At 37.6% G+C, this 19,854-nt stretch overlaps 1 protein-coding gene across 2 annotated transcripts in view; it reads left to right on the forward strand.

The window, feature by feature from the left end:
- Positions 1–18,306, forward strand: part of LOC127635556 (nucleus accumbens-associated protein 2) — a 48,076-nt gene extending 29,770 nt beyond the window's left edge. For both annotated transcript variants that reach the window (XM_052115662.1, XM_052115671.1), the window contains exons 2-6: positions 5,112–5,981; positions 13,354–13,530; positions 14,670–14,775; positions 16,176–16,273; positions 17,180–18,306. In XM_052115662.1, coding sequence (XP_051971622.1) covers positions 5,162–5,981; positions 13,354–13,530; positions 14,670–14,775; positions 16,176–16,273; positions 17,180–17,646 — 1,668 coding nt within the window. In that variant the 5' untranslated portion in view covers positions 5,112–5,161 and the 3' untranslated portion in view covers positions 17,647–18,306. The remainder of the gene's footprint in view (positions 1–5,111; positions 5,982–13,353; positions 13,531–14,669; positions 14,776–16,175; positions 16,274–17,179) is intronic.
- Positions 18,307–19,854: the final 1,548 nt, after the last annotated feature.

A 19,854-nucleotide genomic window follows, 5' to 3' on the forward strand; every position in this document is an offset into this window, starting at 1 on the left:
TTGAGTATATACATTTTTAATGACAAAAGCAAATTCAGTTCTCAATACTGTAGTACAATTAATTATTTTAAAATGGGCATAAAGGCAGTACAAAAATGATGGATGGATATTCATTCAAATAAAATGACTTGATAATGTTGCAGTGCAAAAAAAATGAGTGTTCCTAAAAATAGACATACTTTCATTCTTTTTGATTCTGAGTAAACATATGAGTTTTGTTTGAGATCATATGCTGTTCATATAATGACAGTGCAGATGCTCATCACAGCAAACCACATGACAATGATCTGCACTGATTTTTCAGGACAAGTTTTGCCTACAGTAAAATCTGCAGTGAGTTTGTGCGTGTGCGTGCATGTGTGTGTGCGACTGTGCGTGCATGTGTGTGTGTGTGATGAAGGTGTCCTGCTGCAGTTGCTGTTTCTTGTATCCTTAAATGACTTTCCACTGTCTCACACCCCTTCCTTGCCTGTCTCACTCTCTGTCTCTGTCTCTTACTGCAGCTCGTGCCTCTGTGACATATAGATGCAGCATTGATCACACAAACACAGCTGCATACACTCATGCTGAACCAGTTTTACTCTATATTTGATATATATGTATATACACTGGTGGCCAAAAGTTTGGAATCCATCACTATTTGAAAAAAGTCATTTTTGATCAAATCTAGACAGCAGCATCACTCCAAAACACCTTATCCTCAAGTAATCATGATAAATTGCTAATCTAGAAAATCACTTGCCATTATATCTGTTTCAAAAAAGAAACAGCTTTCCCTAGAAACTCATCAGTCAATCATTGTTTTGAGAAATGAAGGATATACAATGCTAGAAATTGCCAAAAACTGAAGATGTACACTACAGTCTTCAAAGACAAAGCACAACTGTCTCTAACAAGGGCAGAAAGAGATGTGGAAGACCATATGTACAAATAAACAAGAGGACAAGTACATCAGAGTCTCTAGTTTAATAGACGCTTCACATGTCCTCCGCTGACAGCTTCATTGAATTCTACCCGCTAAACACCAGTTTCATGTAGCAACAGTAAAGAGAAGACTCAGGGGTGCAGGAATTATGGGAAGAATTGCAAAGAAAAAGCCATTTTTGAAACACAAAATAAAAATAAAAGGTTTGAATGAGCAAAGAAACACAGACATTGGACAACAGATAATTGGAAAAGAGTGTTATGGATCTAAACCCCATTGAGATTTTGTGGAATCAGATAGACTGTAAGGTGCATGAGAAGTGTCCGACAAGACAGACACATCTATGACAAGTGCAACAGGAAGTGTGGGGTGAAAGGTCACCTGAGTATCTGGACAAACTGACAGCTAGAATGCCAAGAATCTACAAAGCTGTCATTGCTGCACATGGAGGATTTTATGATGAGAACTCTTTGAAGTTTAAGAAGTTCTGAATATTTTTTTCCAAATTGTAATAGTACATTTTTGAGTTATTAATGACCTGACAATACATTGTGATCAGTTGAATGCCACTTTGGTGAATAAAGTATCAAATTCTTTCCATAAGAGCAAAATCTTTACATTATTCCAAACTTATTGCCGCCAGTGTGTGTGTATATATATATATATATTATCTTAATTTGTTTTGTGCTATTTATTTGTATGCAACTAAACTACATTTATTTGTATAAACTAACAAATGTTTTAGTGATCTGAATGTACAATTATTTGTAATGCCAATAAAAAACAGTTCAAGTAAAAAACAAATGAAATTGAGAGAAACAGATTTAACCATCTTTATTATGAATCAATTGCTGCTTAATTCATCAGTATCTTCACATTAAGACTATGATTCATTACAGTAGAATTGTATCAGGGTCCAAGCAGTCTGAAAGTGGAGAAAATTAATAAAACTGCCAAATTTGAAAGAAAACAACGTTCAAGATTTCTAGATACTGTGTAAATATTCCATCCACAATAGTTTTCTGAAAAATCCTTGTCATTGTTATGTCAACTTCATGTGCTCTCCTCTCTATATATTGTGCCTGTTGTGTTCCTGTTTCCAGACAGTTCTTTTTAGTTAAGTCTAGTTTATGCTTGTCTGTTTTCTCTCACCTGTGAGAGTTTTGTGTTTCTTGTTAGTTTTCTTTAGTTTAATATATCTAATTATATTATTACTCATTTCCTGCAAATCCTGTATCTGAGATATACGTTTTGTTCTGCTTGAAAGGATTTGGATTCTGACATACAACTGAGCAAATTTGGCATCTCTAAATATCGAGTAAATTTAATTTTAGACACAATATGATCAGTTATTTTGCCTAATTTTGCTCCACTAATGAAAATAGTTAAAGCCAAATTGTATTTTGTTTAATGCTTGCTTTGTAAATAAATGTCCTCATCTGTAAAACACAATACAACAATTCTCTCTAAAGCTTCCCAAATCTCTCTCCAATCCATAACGAGCTAATTCAATTTGCAGTATTGCCGCAGACAGTGTGTGTGTTTCTATTGGACTAGTGTTGGCTGGTGAATGCGTTATATATCATCTGGACAGACGGTTCAGGTCGGTTGTGTGAGCGAGACAGATAGAAGGAGAAGTGAAGGAGGCGGCTGTTTTTCAGTTGACGTTCCTGGAAATGGACTTCAGTGTTTCTCAACAGTGGAACTTCTCCATGTGTGTGGTTTATGAGTGTTTGTCATCACATTGTGACGACTGAGTAAGTGTGATGTGTGTTGTGTGTCACTGTGTGACTCGTGAGAGTTTGTGTAATGATTGTGTTTGTGTCTGATGAACGCTGTGATCTCAAATATGTTTATCATCTTCAAGTGTTTTAGTCTCGATTCACTGTATTGTGAGACTACCGATTGACCGATAGGGGTTTTTCAATAGCCAATGCAGATAGCAATATTTATTTATCATTACTAACCTTGAGCTTAACCCAAAAGCATGACATTACTTTAACCCATAACAGTTAAGTCAAGTCAATTTTATTTGTATAGCGCCTTTCACAACACACATCGTTTCAAAGCAGCTTTACAGAAGATCAGCATTAACAGAAGATAAAACTGTAATGTCTATAAAGTCGATTAATCATCACTGTGTAATTAGATTAAATACGATTGTTAATCATGTTTAAAAATAAGTAATTAAATAATAATTGTATTGATAACCCCAGTGAGCAAGCTGTAGGCGACTGTGGCAAGGAACACAAAACTCCATAAGATGTAGATTAATGGAGAAAAATAACCTTGGGAGAAACCAGACTCACTGTGGGGGCCAGTTCCCCTCTGGCTAACATTATGAATATAATGTAAATATTACTTATGTATAGTTAAAATCATGGTTTAAAATGAATAAACTAAGTGTAACAGTAAGTTTTGATGTGGATTATAAGTGATATGCTTATCATTTGAATAGATAATGTTGTAAATTCTGGTAGAAGCACTCTGTAGTAGTGTGCTTTGTAATAAATCACACATTACAATTGAAAGAATATTGATAACCCATAGCATTTCTCTCTCAAAACATGTTTTATGCTAACCATGATTTGGGGTGGATGTTACAGATCGAAGATTATTGCTAGCAAATATCACAGGACAACACCACATTTGTTTAGTCAATGTTCCTGTGATAGGACCAGGGCTGGACTGGAAATCTTGCATACCGGGCATTTTCCTGGTGGGCAGACGCACTTTTGGGCCAATCATGGGTGGACTAGCCAGCAGGAGCATTGAGTGGGCCAGTGGTGCGTCCGCGAAACGTGCCGAATGGGCCGTGATAAGCAAAAATAAGCCGGCATATTTATAAAAACTGACCACAAAACGGCGCCATGATATGCAGAAAAGGACAGCGACAGTGTGTGTGTGTGTGTGTGCGTGAGTGAGTGTGTGCGTGAGTGTGTGTGTGCGTGAGTATGTGTAGTGTGAGTGTAGTGTGTATGTGTGTGTGTGTGTGTGTGTGTCTGTGTGTGTGTGTGTGTGTGTGTGTGTGTGTGTGTAGTGTGAGTGTAGTGTGTGTAGAGTGTATGTGTGTGAGTGTGTGTGTGTGTAGTGTGAGTGTTTGTGTGTGTGTGTAGTGTGTCTGTGTCTGTGTGTGTGTGTGTAGTGTGCGTGTGTGTGTGTGTGTGTGTGAGTGTGCATGCGTGAGTGTGTGTTTTGCACTGAGGATGTTTTAGAGTCTCAACTCTCAACCTGTAATTACTGTAGTGTGGATTGTTGCTGATTTATTGATTGTATTTAACAGATTAAACAAATTAATGCTCTGTTTTTTGTTTTTTTTGTATGTTCAGATGGCAAATGGAGGAAAGGTCTTGTACTGCTCAGATGAAGGAAACCATTTTTATTAAATGAGGAAAATTAATTTAGGTAAAAAATGACCGAAAAACATAGGAGGGTCAATTAATTTTCATCTTTATTCTGTACGACTGTTAATTTTGACCCTTAAAAAATGAAAGGATCATAAAGATACCTTTTATTTTGTCGCTATTTTCCATTTAGCTTTTTTTGCAATTTTTGATAGTTTGTTTGTGTGCGTGTTTTTTTTTTTTTTTATATTAAAGATTATAAAAATGATGATAATAACTTTAACATTAAAAACATAGGAACATTTGCCTCGAAGTCAGCTGTCTTCTCAAAGAATGCTGCCATGTTATTTTAGATGTTGATAAGATAAAAACGAACACTTACTCATGACTCCTTTCCCCATTCTCTCAAATATCCTCCAGGATACAAAAATCTTTTAAGGGTTAAAATGCATTTCTCTCATGAGAATCAATGGCTGTTGAGTAATTTATGCAAAAATACATTATATGATTAAATTCCCTGTGAAGAACGAGTTAGCACAGTTGTGTCCTGTTGAATACATTGGTGATATTGGGTGCTATTCTTTAGAGACTCAAAAAATGGTACCATATCAATAGACCCAATATTAAAAAGCCGATAACCGATTATCGGTACCAAATCTGAATCTGTTAAAGCTGTAATAAAGTTTAGCTATATTTGTTTAAGTAACAACAGATCCGTACTGATAGGGTTGTATTAGATGATTGTGTATGGTGAAAGGAATAGCTGGTGGGAACACTAGTCACGTCTTTTCTGAATAATAAAGCAGCTGTCATTTATTTATTCTCTCACTGTCTCTCTTCAGATGACCTCTCACTGGCTCTGTTGATGGTGTGTTTGTGAAAGTGGGCCGCTATGTCCCAGATGCTTCACGTGGAGATCCCAAACTTCGGCAGCACGGTGTTGGGCTCGCTGAATGAGCAGCGTTTACTGGGGCAGTACTGCGACGTCTCCATTCTGGTCAAAGGTCAAGCCTTCAAAGCTCACCGCGCCGTGCTGGCGGCGAGCAGCCTGTATTTCCGTGACCTGTTCAGCAGCAGCGCTAAAGCGCGGTTTGAGCTGCCCTCGTCTGTGACGCCGGCATGTTTCCAGCAGATCCTCAGCTTCTGCTACACGGGCAAGCTCACCATGGCGGCCAGCGAGCAGCTGGTGGTGATGTACACTGCCGGTTACCTGCAAATCCAGCACATCGTGGAGCGCGGCATGGACCTGATGTTCAAAGCTAATTCGCCGCACTGCGACTCGGCCACTGCCGCCATGGACGATCTGGGCTCAGAGCCACAGAGTCCCAGTAACAACTCGGGCTCGGTGCTGGGACCGCCGGGCTGGTCGTCCTTGCTGCCAGGCCAGACGCGCAGAATCAAGCTGGAAGGATCTGATCCGCTGCTTAACCTCCAGAACATCAGTGGTGGTAAAAGAGCCTCAAATGGCGATGGTGGCCGTTCAGCACGGGGCAGCTCTATGTTCTTCGCCGGGACCGCTGGAGTATTTCTGCCCGGGGCCACGCCGTATCCTGTGGCCACCGGAGAACGCTCCAGTCCAGGAGCATCCAGCCTGCCGACCACCGACAGTCCGACATCGTACCAGAATGAGGATGAGGAGCTTGAGGAAGAGATCTTTGATGCTGAAGAAACCTACAGCCAGCTATGTGGCCGCTCCGCTAACGCTTACGCAAGTAAATAGAGTTTATATTAATTTACAGTTTCATTTAACAGTTCATGCAAAAATGTACATTCTGTCAGTGGTTACTCAACTCAACCCGTACAACTTTCTTCTGTGGAACTCAAATGGGACAATTTTGGAAGAATCTTCCTGTAGCTCTTTTCTATACAACAACTATGGCAAGGTGAATTAACATTGAATCATGTGCAGGATATGAATGATAGATATCAACAATTCAATTTGCACTAGTTAAAATGCTAACTCTTGAGATCAGCAATATTCTTAATACTAGTAAAAATGATCATTTTCGATATCAATAATTACATTGTTACTTGTACACATATCCATTCCTGATGTTCCTGATGTAACAATTAAAATGCAACTAGTATAAAAATGCTCATTTTTGATATCTGTAACTTTATTTCAGCATGTTAGATTTTATATTTCAGATATCTCTAAAAGGATTTCATAAATCAAATAACTGAACGCTAAATAAAGACATATACTCTAAGGCTTTCTTACAATAACATTACAGATATCTGAAGTTAACATGGTGAAAACTGAATTACCGTTATCAAAAATCAAAACAATCATTTGTTGATATCAGGAATGGATATTTGCATTAGTAACAATGGCTGGATTTCCATCCAAATGTTTTTTCCATCCACCTTGCTTTTCTAAAAATTTGACTAAAGAAAATACGAATCATTGCACGTTTCCATCCACTACGTCATGTGCATGATCTTGAGGGAGCCCACCTTGTCGTGATAGAGCAGCTGAATGACCTCCTTGTTTCGGGGAGTTGTATTTGCTCTAATGCTCTAACACTTTTCAATGTCAAGAGTTATGAGCCAAGGTTGGACCTTTCATTAGGCCAGTCACATAAAGATACTGCACACCCATATCACGTGCACACATGGTCAAAACACGCCATCGTTTGCGAATATATGTTTCAATCACATTAATGCACATTTTGACTCATGCAAAACATTAGAAGATCCACCTCTGCCCAGTGCATAAACTTTTAAGCAAATGTTAAGGGTTTTTGAGCATTTCATGAATTTCCATTCTGTTTTTCTTTACGCAGATTTACATAAAAATAGTTGGGTGAAAACCCAGCAAATGTAATTATTGATCTAAAATAATTTATCATTTTTTGGGATATTAATTATAGATTTCTGTGTGTGAGTGAATGAATCAAACTGATCAAATGTATACCCCGAATGCACTGTAACTCATTTTATCATTAAAAATGATGTTAATATATAGTACATGTAAATATGGCTGTCAATCGATTCAATTTTGACACATTACATGGAATGACAATTAATTAATCAAATGAATTGCAATGAATCGCATATATAAATATTTGCTAAGAAAGCCCCTCAAAAATCATTGTAAATAATATATATATATATGTATTATAAAAAATGATCTTCTTCTTCTTTCGGCTGCTCTTGTGAGGGGTCGCCACAGCGGACCATCCGTGATCCGCATATTTGACTTGGCACAAGTTTTATGCCAGACATCCTTCCTGAAGCAACCCCCAGTGGCTAGGGGATGGGGCCATTTAGAGTCTCCAATTCACTTAACCTGCATGTTTTTGGACTTGTGGGGGAAACCGGAGCACCCGATGGAAACCCACTCGAACACGGGGAGAACGTGCAAACTCCACACAGAAAGGCCCAGTTGAGCCGGGACTCGAACCCAGGAACTTCTGCTGTGCCACCCTATATTATAAAACTAATAATACACTTTACAATAAGGTTCCATTCGTTAACATTAGTTAATAACATTAGTGAACATGAACTAACAATGAACAATACTTTTGCAGCTTTTAATCTTAGTTTATGTTAATTTCAACATAAACATTTTTCAAATCAAAAGTTGTGTGTTAAGATGAGTCAACATAAACTAACAATCAACTATAGTATTTTATTAACTAGTATTAACAAAGATTCATTTCAAGTAAGATAATGAAATTTATTCGCAAAATGATGACGTGTTTTACCCATTTGTGCACGTGTTTCGGGTGGGCGATAGCTGAATGTGACTGGCACAACGAAAGGATCGACATAACGGCGGATGAGCATAGCAACTATTTCAGCCCTCCTTTATTCTGTGTCTCTTGGTTGATGCTCCAATACCACAAATACAACTCTTGCTCTTTTGAGATAATGCACTTGACATAGTGGATGGAATGCAACGATTTGCATTTTCTTTTTCAAATATTTAGAAATGCTCTTAACACAGCCAGCCAATCAGGCTTGCCATACAACAACATCTGCAAAGCTGAAAAACTGTTAAACAACATTGTAAGAAAGAAAGTGATATGGGTTTGGAAACACATGAGGGTGAATGCATGATGACAGAATTCTCATGTTTGGGTGAACTATTCTTTTAACACTTTTTCGATTTGTTCTTTTGTTCTGTCGCATGTCTTTGACGTGAGATTTCAAATAAGTTGAATGGCAAGTGAATGTGAAATGAGTGTGACAGTAAAATCATGTATGCTGTATATGTACGAGTGACTGGAAGAATTGTCCATGAGCCAGAGAGCTGTCACGAGCACAGGCTGTTTGAAGAAACGTGCATTAACAGAAGTGTGAACAATGACGTCTGTTTAACTGAGATAGCACAGACCAGTGTGAAAGATGACATGATATAATATTACACGCTGTTTAGAGATGCTCTTTCTCTGGAATTTAATCTTTCAAAAGCATGAAATGAAATCCTGCTTTAGTTGAATTGTTATCATTTCATTTGAAAGGTTACTCCTGAATTTTTAAATCAGATTTTCTGACCTCAGGCTCAATGTACCCGGACTGAAACTATAATTCACATTAGTGGACAATAAATATGGGCTTTCAGAAGTATTACCCCCAATCTTACATGTGAAGTGTTTTACAGCTGAACGTTGCGTGACAGGACTATAATGCAAATAACATCACAGCATACAACATTATTTACTCTTCATATGTTTGTACCAAGCGCTATCATTTTTCTACAAATGTTTTTATTTTTTTCTAAATAACAGAGTTGAACTGTTGAGCAAGTGCAAACATAATGAATTACTGACAAACACTGTGAGAAAAACCAGGAGGAAATGTCACAGCATTGTTCTGAAAATAAATAAAGCATTTTAGTCTTAGCTGCACCTACATAAATCATTCTATTTTATTTAAAGAATGAAAGAAAATCTTTGTTCTTTCAGTAAAACATATTTAACTGAAATGATAATGAATGGGGCCCAAATGACACAGTTTTCTGACAGACTGCTTCAATAAAGTTTGGCTGCAGTGTCCTGGGGCGACATGTACCAGTTTTAAATTATTTATTTATTTTTGGCACTACTATCAGATTTAGGCATTCTCAAATCCATTCTGTCTGCAATCAGTTACCACTCAAGAGAGTCACATGGTGTGTGTGTGTGTGAGTGTGTGAGTGAGTGAGTGTGTGTGAGTGAAAGAGTGACTGAGTGAATGAGTGTGTGTGTGTGTGTGTGAGTGAGTGAGTGAGTGAGTGTGAGTGAGTGAGTGTGTGAGAGAGTGTGTGTGTGTGTGAGTGAGTGAATGAGTGTGTTTGTGTGTGTGTGTGTGAGCGTGTATTTATCACTTTGTGGGGACCAAATGTCCCCATAAGGATAGTAAAACCCGAAATTTTTGACCTTGTGGGGACATTTTGTCGGTCTCCATGAGGAAAACAGCTTATAAATCACACTAAATTATGTTTTTTGAAAATGTAAAAATGCAGAAAGTTTTCTGTGAGGGTTAGGTTTAGGGGTAGGGTTAGGTTTAGGGGATAGAATATAAAGTTTGTACAGTATAAAAACCATTATGTCTATGGAAAGTCCCCATAAAACATGGAAACACAACATGTGTGAGTGTGTGTGTGTGTGTGTGTGTGTGTGTGTGTGTGTGTGTGTGTGTGTGTGTGTGTGTGTGTGTGTGTGTGTGTGTGTGTGATAGATTCAAGGACTGAAGGACAAATAGAAGCAGTCGTGTCATTGCAGTTCTTATGGAATTGTGTAAATCTGTTGCAGCTAAATTGAAGTAAAGAACCTCTGACAGTTTGATGGTCACTTGTTCAGCCTTCCTCGGAGCTCATTTTCATAAAATACACACTATAAACCCATGATGCATGTGACTATTAAAGGCGTATCGTTACTTTTTTATAAATAATGTCCACTTACACCGATCAGCCACAACATTAAAAGCACCTGTCTAATATTGTATAGGTCCTCCTCGTGCCGCCAAAACAACGCCAACCCATATCCCAGAATTGCTGCTCACTAGATGTTTTTTGGTTTTGGCACCATTGAGAGTAAATTCACCCATGTGATAATCTAATCAGCCAATCATGTGGCAGTAGTGCATAAAATCATGCAGATACGGGTCAGGAGCTTCAGTTAATGTTCACATCAACCATCAGAATGGGGAAAAATGTTGATCGCAGTGATTTGGGCCGTGGCATGTTTGTTGGTGGCAGATGGGCTGGTTGGAGTATTTCTGTATCTGCCGATTTTCACACAAAACAGTCTCTAGAATTTACTCCGAATGGTGCCAAAAACAAAACACATCCAGTGAGCGTCAGTTCTGTGGACAGAAATGTCTTGTTGATGAGAGAGGTCATCAGAGAATGGTCAGACTGGTTAGAACTGATAAAGTCTACAGTAACTCAGATAACCACTCTGTACAATTGTGCTGAGAAGAATATCATCTCTGAATGCTGTTCTGGGATGCAGGTTGACGCTGTTTTGGTGGCATGAGGGGGACCTACACGATATTAGACAGGTGGATGTTGTGGCTGATAAGTGTATAGTGTTATGCAGTGGACAATTTGTAATTTAACTTTTTTTTTTTAGCTGGTTATCACACAAATATCGCCAGCAGACTCGTGATTGGTATTGTTATTACCATATATTCATATACACAGGTGTAATAGTCCAGCTTTGAAATTATGATACGGTTTAACTTTAGAAATGTTACATCGAGAATAATTTTCTACTTTATGTCACAGTAAATTGTCAAAACTATTAATTGATATATCAAATAAGGATCTTAGAAGTTATTACATCATGACACATGACAGGGACTTCTGCATACCTTATGATATTATCCTTATAAGCTCCATAAAATATTATTTTGACTTATGGCCCACTATGTCAAATATTCAGGTAATAAATAAAAGAAAGTTTATGGCATTTACCTATATTTTCCAAGCAATGTCCTGTATTATTATATGTTTTCTCTATGCATTATAGACTGCTGTAACCCTAAACATGTCTAAATCTATTCATGATCATCTTCACTAAAGGTCTGTTATTATTTATCACACATAAATCAATATTTTATTAGCACAAATAGATCAAAGTAATGCATGACAATTGATCAATTTGCCTTTTTTTCAACAAGGGGGATGTTATGCCCTCGCATCCCCTCTCAACTAGAACCCCAACAACAGAAATAATTCAGTTTTTCATGAGCATTTTGCACCTTCTTTCTACTTGCAATTTAACAGGCAGTTTTTTCTACTGTACCTTTAAGAGTTTTATGTGCTATATATATATATATATTGTATATGAGGCTGTATGATAGCATTCTAAGAAAACACGCCACAATCAGCTGTTAAAGGCAGGACTAAAAATAATATTATTTATTTCTATTCTATTTCATATTCATTTTGAGCAAAAACTGTATTTTTTCCACAGCCTTCTTTCCAAGGTTAGAACAAAATAAAAGAACGGTTAATAATGTTCTTTTTAAAATGACAGTACTCAGTGATAATGGGTGGGGGAAATAGCACTTGCACTGTTTCCAGATCTCTCAAAACAAGCCCAAAAATAAGACTCTTGCCTCAACAAAATAAGCAAACATGAGCAATTGATTCTTTTCCTGTGTGGTGTAAATACATCAGCAGTTAATGAACAGTTAAGTATCATTTTAATTACAGATCTGCTTCTGAGTCCAAACCCCACAGCATCAAATGTGTATTAATGCATCATATCTTACAGAGAAGACTTGGGAACAACTGAGAACTGTACCTTTGACCTCTAATAATGTTCTCATGGTATCTGGATTAGTCGTGCATGTGTATGTAGTAATTCTACATTAAAACATTATCGGGACAAAATTAACTGGTTATAACTGGTTACCAGCATTTAAAAATAATGTTTTCACGGTTTTCGGTTGTGTTCTGATAAAAATTCAGTTTGTTTTTTTTTTTGTTCCTTGAACTGTTTCCAGTCCCCGGTTAAAGGTGCTGTAAGTGATTTTTTTCATGGAAAAGTACACAAAAAAATGTCCTACTCTCTGAAAGATATGAATGAAATAAATGTCCTGAGATATCTCACCGGTCTCTGACAGCTGTAGACCTGGTAAACGGCAAACAAATATGTGTCCGCTCACTGCGGACATTGATGCTTTTCACCTGTCAATCATTTTGCTCGTTCTCATAATGTTGTATTTGAAGCGGATCACTAACGCTTTGAATCATAATGTTTGTCAGTTGATGGCGCTATTGTGCCACTATTGAATTTGACAGCCACAGGAACAAACAATGATGCTCTTTTCCTCAGATTTGGTCTCTAAATTATCTTTGGAGGGCAGGGTTTTGGAATGAGGAGGTGTGGCTAACTCAATAGCTCATACCGGTTGCTAGGGAGGGTAGAGTCACATGGGGTAACTTCCTAGTGGTCGCTAAAATGTGGTTCGCTCTCGGTGGGGCGTGCGGTGTGTTGTGCGTGGATACCGCAGAGAATAGCGTGAAGCCTCCACACTCAACAAGTCACGTGATAAGATGTGTGGATTGATGGTCGCAGATGTGGAGGCAACTGAGATTCGTCCTCCTCCACCCGGATTGAGTCACTACACCACCTCAAGGACTTAGAGTGCATTGGGAATTGGGCGTTCCAAATTGAGGAGAAAAGGGGAGAAAAAAAGAAAAGCAGTGTTCAAGAGTTCATTTGGAATATACTCGTAGTGATATACAATACAAACACAGAAGACACAGGATGTATGCGACCACGCTCGGGACTCATTTTACTCACACATAAAATACATTTTCTATATGCCTCCAAATGCATCAAAACGTAGAAAGAACATGAAGTATTTATGACAAATTAAAGGTAAATAAATGCTTTAACTGCATAAAATACTGTATATTAATATCATGCACTGACAGCTGAATGCTGAAAGGTTCGTTCAGTGTTTGTAGAACAGCGCTGCCTGCTGTACGGGGGTGAAATCAGTTTATTCGTCTCGGTTTCGGTGTGAATATACCTGTTGTCAGCAGAGTGAATAGGCCTCTTACATTGCAAAATAAATGGCGCATTTAAGAGAGCAGTTTCAGACCGCTCAAGTTCAACTTTTTCTTTCTGTTCACAGTTACAGAGAAGTCTGAGATGCCATTGACGCCGCTGACACTGGAGAACCGTTCCTGTGTTCTGATTCGTCGGGATCTGGTGGCACTGCCCGCCAGCCTCATCAGTCAGATCGGTTATCGATGCCACCCAAAACTCTACAAGGAGGGAAACCCCGGCGAGAAACTAGAACTAGTAGGAGGTACATGATGTTGGCTAGTGAAAGTCATGATCATTTTTACAAGAGAAGCTCACGGTCAGCCCTTCAGTTATTTAAAAATGAAACTTTGTCATTAAATGGATATTTCAAGATAAATGCAGCATGCGCTGGCTGGAGATTAAAAGTAAACCCGTTAACTTTCATTTAGTATCTGTGGCGTTCCTACTCGAGTGCTGTATCCAATCATGTCGCTGCTCATTTGCATAAAGTCACTGTTTTGCTCATTTGTTTTGTCTCTTTAAATCAACAACTCTTATTGATATATTAACGACGTCGGTTGCTTTATCGCTGCAAATTCCCCTTGAGGAAATCATTCATTCAGAAGTTCATCCACCTAAAAAAGTAGTTCCACTTTAATAAGTATAATTTAGACATTTCGCAGCTCAAAAAAATACACATTTTTGCTGAAGATTTCATTTAAGCGCTTTAAAAGGAAAGTTCACCCAAAAAATAAAAACTGCTATCAGTTACTCACCCTAAGTTCATTCTAAACCCGTTTGACTTTCTTTTGTTTTCAAGAATGTTGTGATACTTGTTTTGCATATAACAGCAGTTGATAATGAAAAAAGCACTCAAAATTTCAGTTTGAGAAAAATCTTTGACTTCCACCAGAGCTCTCCTTTGACATTTCAGTTTAATTCTTACCAAAAACCTATCATATGTCTTCAGAAGACTTGGGTACGAGTCGCGTGGACTTCTTTTATGACACTTTTGAGTGCTTTTTTTCACATTGAGTCGATGTTAACTGCTATTATATGGAAATCAGCAATCTCAACATTCTTTGAAATATTTCTATTTGTGCCACAAAAAGAAAGTGATACTGATTTGGAACAACATGAAGATGAGTAAATAATGACGGACTTCCGTTTTTGGGTGAATTATTCCTTTAACATAAATGTCACCTGTCCATTTGTTTTTGCAAAAGGAGGGACGCATCAAAATGATTTTCTTTGATAACTGACAGCATGTCACAAATGGTGTCTGTAGAGCTTTTTTTTGTATTTAACCCATAATATTTCTTTGAAACAGCTTGTTTAATTCTTATTCATCCAGATGTTTGTCTTACGCTCTCTGGCTATAAACATGATAGTTGTAGTTGAAGTGTGTGTTGTGTGTGTCAGGTACAGGTGTGTTCATGACCCGAGGTCAGCTGATGAACTGTCACCTGTGTGCTGGTATCAAACACAAGGTGCTGCTCAGGAGACTGTTAGCTACATTCTTCGACAGGTTTGTCACATCAAAACAAATGAATGACCCCTCACAAAGACACACCTTAAAAACTTTACTGAGCTGTCATTTTTTATTATTGGATTCATGGTATTGGTAATAACTATTCTTCAGAGAATCTTACTGAGTAACAGTTGTTCACTTACACTAGTGAAAATAATTGAAATCACAATCAAATGGGCTTCTCTCTTTCAGTGTCTGTGATAAGTGTTTGTCTCCATTCTGATTCGGAGTAACTACAATTTTGAAACACAAAAAACATCCTCTCTATTTTAACACTTTATTTTGGTGAAACATTGTTCATGAAAATCTCCATTGCATTCCAGTGCTGCATTCTATAAAGCCTGTCTGGGTGATTCTCACAAAACCTGTCAAGAAAATGTCTTGGTCATATTTAACCCCAAAGAAATACAAACAATATATGAAACTATATTTTAAAGGAAAAAGAAAATTAAATCTACATTCAGGATCATTAATATTGCATTGTGACATTATTTTCAGGACACTTAAACACATTTTAATTCCAATTACCGGAACGCGTGTTTACATTTGACTTATGCGAGGATTGTCATTACCGTAATGTGTCCGGACAATCAGGATTGTCTTTACTGTTACGCGACCATATGCTTTACTTTTAATATTCCCATTGTGTTATTTGAGGATTCTCAGTACCGTAATGCATCCAGACATTTTATTTTTACCATTCGCATTATTTTATGTGAGGATTCTCATTACCGTAATGCGTCCGGTCATTTACTTTTACCAGTCTCATTATTTTATACAGCGACTCTCATTACCATAATTGGACTGTTTCCATTGTTTACTATTTGTTACATTGTTTACTTCTGCTATTCCAATTGTTTTAAAAGAGGATTTTCTTTACTGTTACGTAGTCAGGCGCTATACTTTTGCTATTCCCTTTGTTTTTATTGATGATATTTATTAACATATTGATTATCTATTACAGAAAAAAATATGCCGTTTGTTCAGTTATTTTTACAACATACTACTATGATGTTTAAATACTTTACAATTTAAATAATATATAATAATTTTTTCAATTTGTGGTAATGAGAATTGGGGGGTAAAACGAGCGTAACTATCCTGAAAATATTGTGACAATGTCAAAATCTTAATGGCCTTAAAAAAATACTTCTTTTTTGGGGGGGGGAGTAAAATATACAAATTCTTGACAGGTTTCATAAGAATCACCCTTCTGACAGTAACTACTGGGGGTGGAGCTTAAAGAAGGGTCAGTTCACCATTTGATAGCTGTCTGTGTAACTCCTGCTGATTCATCCTGTTATTTGAAGTTATTTCAATATTGAATATCAGTAGATTTGTTTCTGATGGCTTTGGTCTCCACTGTGCCTTCTGCTGGCTGTTTGTTGAACCTGCAGGAACACATTAGCTAACAGCTGTGGGACAGGCATAAGATCTTCAACCAGTGACCCGAGTCGAAAACCACTGGACAGTCGAGTCCTAAATGCTGTTAAACGTATGTAATGCTTTATATATGATGTCAATGATGTTAGAAATGGACACTCATTATAATCAACCAGTGTATGTGAAGCACTTCAAAGTAAACATGAAATCAACATTAACTATTTACTATTTACTATCTTAATGAATGTTCCTGGTGTATTTATGAATTATTCATCAGTGTATGTATCTTTCATCAAGATATAATAACTCATATAATACATCAAAACATATAATACATCAAAAATACTTAATGGAATAAAATTGCAAATGCTGTTTCATGTTAACTTCAAAGGCACAGTTCACCCCAAAATGAATATTCTGTCATGTTGCAAGTTGCTTTTTCTGTAGAACACAAAAGGACTATTTTTTCCACAACAAATTCATAGTAACCACAACTGTTACTGTCCAAAATGGAAAAACAATGCCATTAAAGTGTTATTTAAATGTCATAAAAGTAGTCCATATGATTTGTGCACTGTATTCCAAGTCTTCTGAAGTCATAAGATAGCTTTGAGTGAGGAACAGACACAAATTATTGTTGTTATTTACTGACTATCTCTGCCACAGCGATAATCGATATTCAGTTAATAACGACTTGAATTTCAGTCTGTTCGTCAAAAAACGCTATTGTATGACTTCAGAAGACTCGGAATAGAGCACAAGTCACATTTGACTTTTTCAGACATTGTACAGACTACTCTTTCGATACTTTTTTTGTCATATATCTCCTTTTGTGTTTCACAGGAAAAGTAAAATACTAGCATACATTTGAAGCAACATGAGAGTGAGTACATAATAACATAAAATGTCTTTTTGAGTGAACCATCTCTTTAAATGTGTGTTTTCCAGAAATATTTGTCATGGAAATATGCCGAGTGATTAACGTTTTTAGTGAGTTGTATTCCGTTTGTGTTTCCAGTCTACTGTCAGAACTTCGCGCCCAACTTTAAGGAGAGCGAGATGAACGTCATCGCAGCTGACATGTGCACAAACGCACGGCGCGTGCGCAAACGCTGGCTGCCCAAGATCAAGTCCATGTTGCCTGACGGCATGGAGGTGTATCAGGGCTCTTCTGTGCCTGCAGGCGTGGGTCTGGGCATGAACGGGCTGCCCCTGGGCATTCCCGTGCCCTATGAGAACCTGCTACATGCTGGTTTGACTCTGGAACAGCGGCTCTACGCTGAGCGCAAAGAACCAATGAGAACTCGCGTACCACTGGACGGCGACAGGGAGGGAGGAGACTCAGAGCCCCGGCCAGAGGAGGAGCCTGACGAGGAGGAGGAGGAGGAGGAGGAAGCTCAAACCGACAGCACGGATGAGACATCGGGGGGCGGCTCCTTTCGTTCCCAAAGCCGAGGGCAGGGTCAGTGTAGCCACACCCCCTAAAAGGCAGCAGCAGGACGAGTTGTTTGCGGAGGGCCTGAGATGAAACGGGCAGTGATTGGTTTGCTCCGCCTTCTAAACTCAAGAAACGCCCCTTCAGTTCAAATCATCATGTGAATACACACTGAAGACGGTGCTGGTTAATGGAACGCCAAACACACACAGGCATCTCGCATGAAAAACACATGCATTTGGCATTTCAGTTAGCTGCTCAAAAGCGTTAACATGTTTAGTGAATCAAATCATTCGAGCAGTGACACAAACGTTGGCCACATGCTCGAGAGAACAGCGGTCATGTGGTGTTGTGATGAAATGATGCCAGTGGCACAGCGGGTGACCTTCATTGTGAAACTCAATCTAAAGCTTTTTCATGTTCTGTTCTTCAGAGCACTTTGGCACAAATATAGCACTAGAGTGAATCTCAGCAAAACAAGCCCAGGGTCACAAAACACCCCAAAATTAAAAGAGGAACATTAGAATTGGAATTTTACAGTTATACTGCAGTTTTTGCATTGTGTCTCTATTTTCATGACATTTCTCCCCCAAATTCTCTTTAATACAATGTACTTAGACGTTTTTTTATTCTCATTATTCTCAATGATGACTCTGATTAGACTCAAAATATCATTTAAATACAGTTTTTTTTATGTAGAATTCATTAAAAGGAACTACTATAAATGAATGCATTTGACATCTATATTGTAGTAACAAATGCATATGCTATTCTATTATAAATATTAATATAATTATTTATGTATTATTTATTTTGATTATAAAAATGTTTTTTATATTTTGTTTAGTTTACAATTAACTATATCTCTTTTTTACATTATTTTATAACAGATAAATAAATAAATATTATACTTTTTTATTGTATTATGCACATTTTTGTATTTTGTACTTTACTATTTAAATATTTTACTATTTATCTTTTTTGCATTGTGGCTATGAGGATGGGGGCGCTTAATGTTTAGGAAAATAATATCACAATGCAAAAATCTGGTTTCATTTTCTTTATGTAAAATATAACTTTTTTTATTCATTTCTTTTGATTTTGGCTTGATAAGTTTTATGAGATTCACCCACTATGTAGAGGAATGTATTTAAAAAAATGGGGTTGGGGGTGAATTGATCCATTTTTGTGACAGTTAATTGACGTTTTTCGTTTCATGGCATATTTCTTATGTTTGGTTTTATTACAGCAGATTTGATGACTTGTTTTGAATCGCAACATGTTTCATCTTGTATATTTCAGAGCTTCCCTTGCAAAAGCCCAAATCAATGCCTGTGTGTGTTTGACAAGCTAAACACTGACATGCACATGTGACTTTACCAGAAAACACACGTGTGACACGAGACTCTCCGACATTTCTCAAACCCTTCAGCACACTGACACGCTGTATCCGTAACCGCTAGAATGAGCGCGCACTTAAACGCTTGCATGCTAAATCAAATACAGCCACATTGTAATCAGCGTCCCCCAAAAATCAAAGCTATTAACACTATTAACTTTTGGGTAGTTTAAGTTAGGCATCACAGATCTGGGAGCAGTTTTTAACCGAGTGATGGGGCTATACTTCTGAACAGTAAATTGTCTCTTAATGAAACTGGTGTGAAATACTTTGCTAGCTTTATACATTTGCACTAAATGACTTAAAGGAGTTTCCCGGATCGACTGTTTGAACAAAGTGACTGGAGAACTGTGCTGTGTCCTTCACTCTGATTGGCCGATGGTGCTGGCGAAGACCGTTGTCTTGAGAGCGATGTCACCCCTCTGCTGGTGTTTCTGTTCTGATTTCTTTGCCATGTGCTTCTGTTCCCTGAATGTATGATGCACTAGATAGGGTACACTAACAGAGTAAAGCCTCACAATGTTTTATTTTCTATTTTGTGACAGTCTTAAAGGTGAGTAAAAGTGGAGTCAGTTGACAGAAACAGTTGAACTACTATATAATTGCACTATTGGGTGAAACACGTCCTGGTCACGTGATTCTAATATCAAATGAAAAGCATAAGAAATGATACTCTGCATAAAGTAAATGAGGCCGGTTGCAGGACCATACCATTTTTTGATCTATTTTTATTCTTATTCTTTTCTATCTTTCTTTATTTTTTTTGCGTTGTGACTTTATTTTTCATGCCAATCAAGCACATGTTTCCCTCATTACTGTAATGTTTCCTTTTGAGTTTTAATTCTCAATGCTGATGCAC

Source organism: Xyrauchen texanus, chromosome 4 (genome assembly GCF_025860055.1).
Source record: "Xyrauchen texanus isolate HMW12.3.18 chromosome 4, RBS_HiC_50CHRs, whole genome shotgun sequence".
Classification (NCBI taxonomy): Eukaryota; Metazoa; Chordata; class Actinopteri; order Cypriniformes; family Catostomidae; genus Xyrauchen; species Xyrauchen texanus.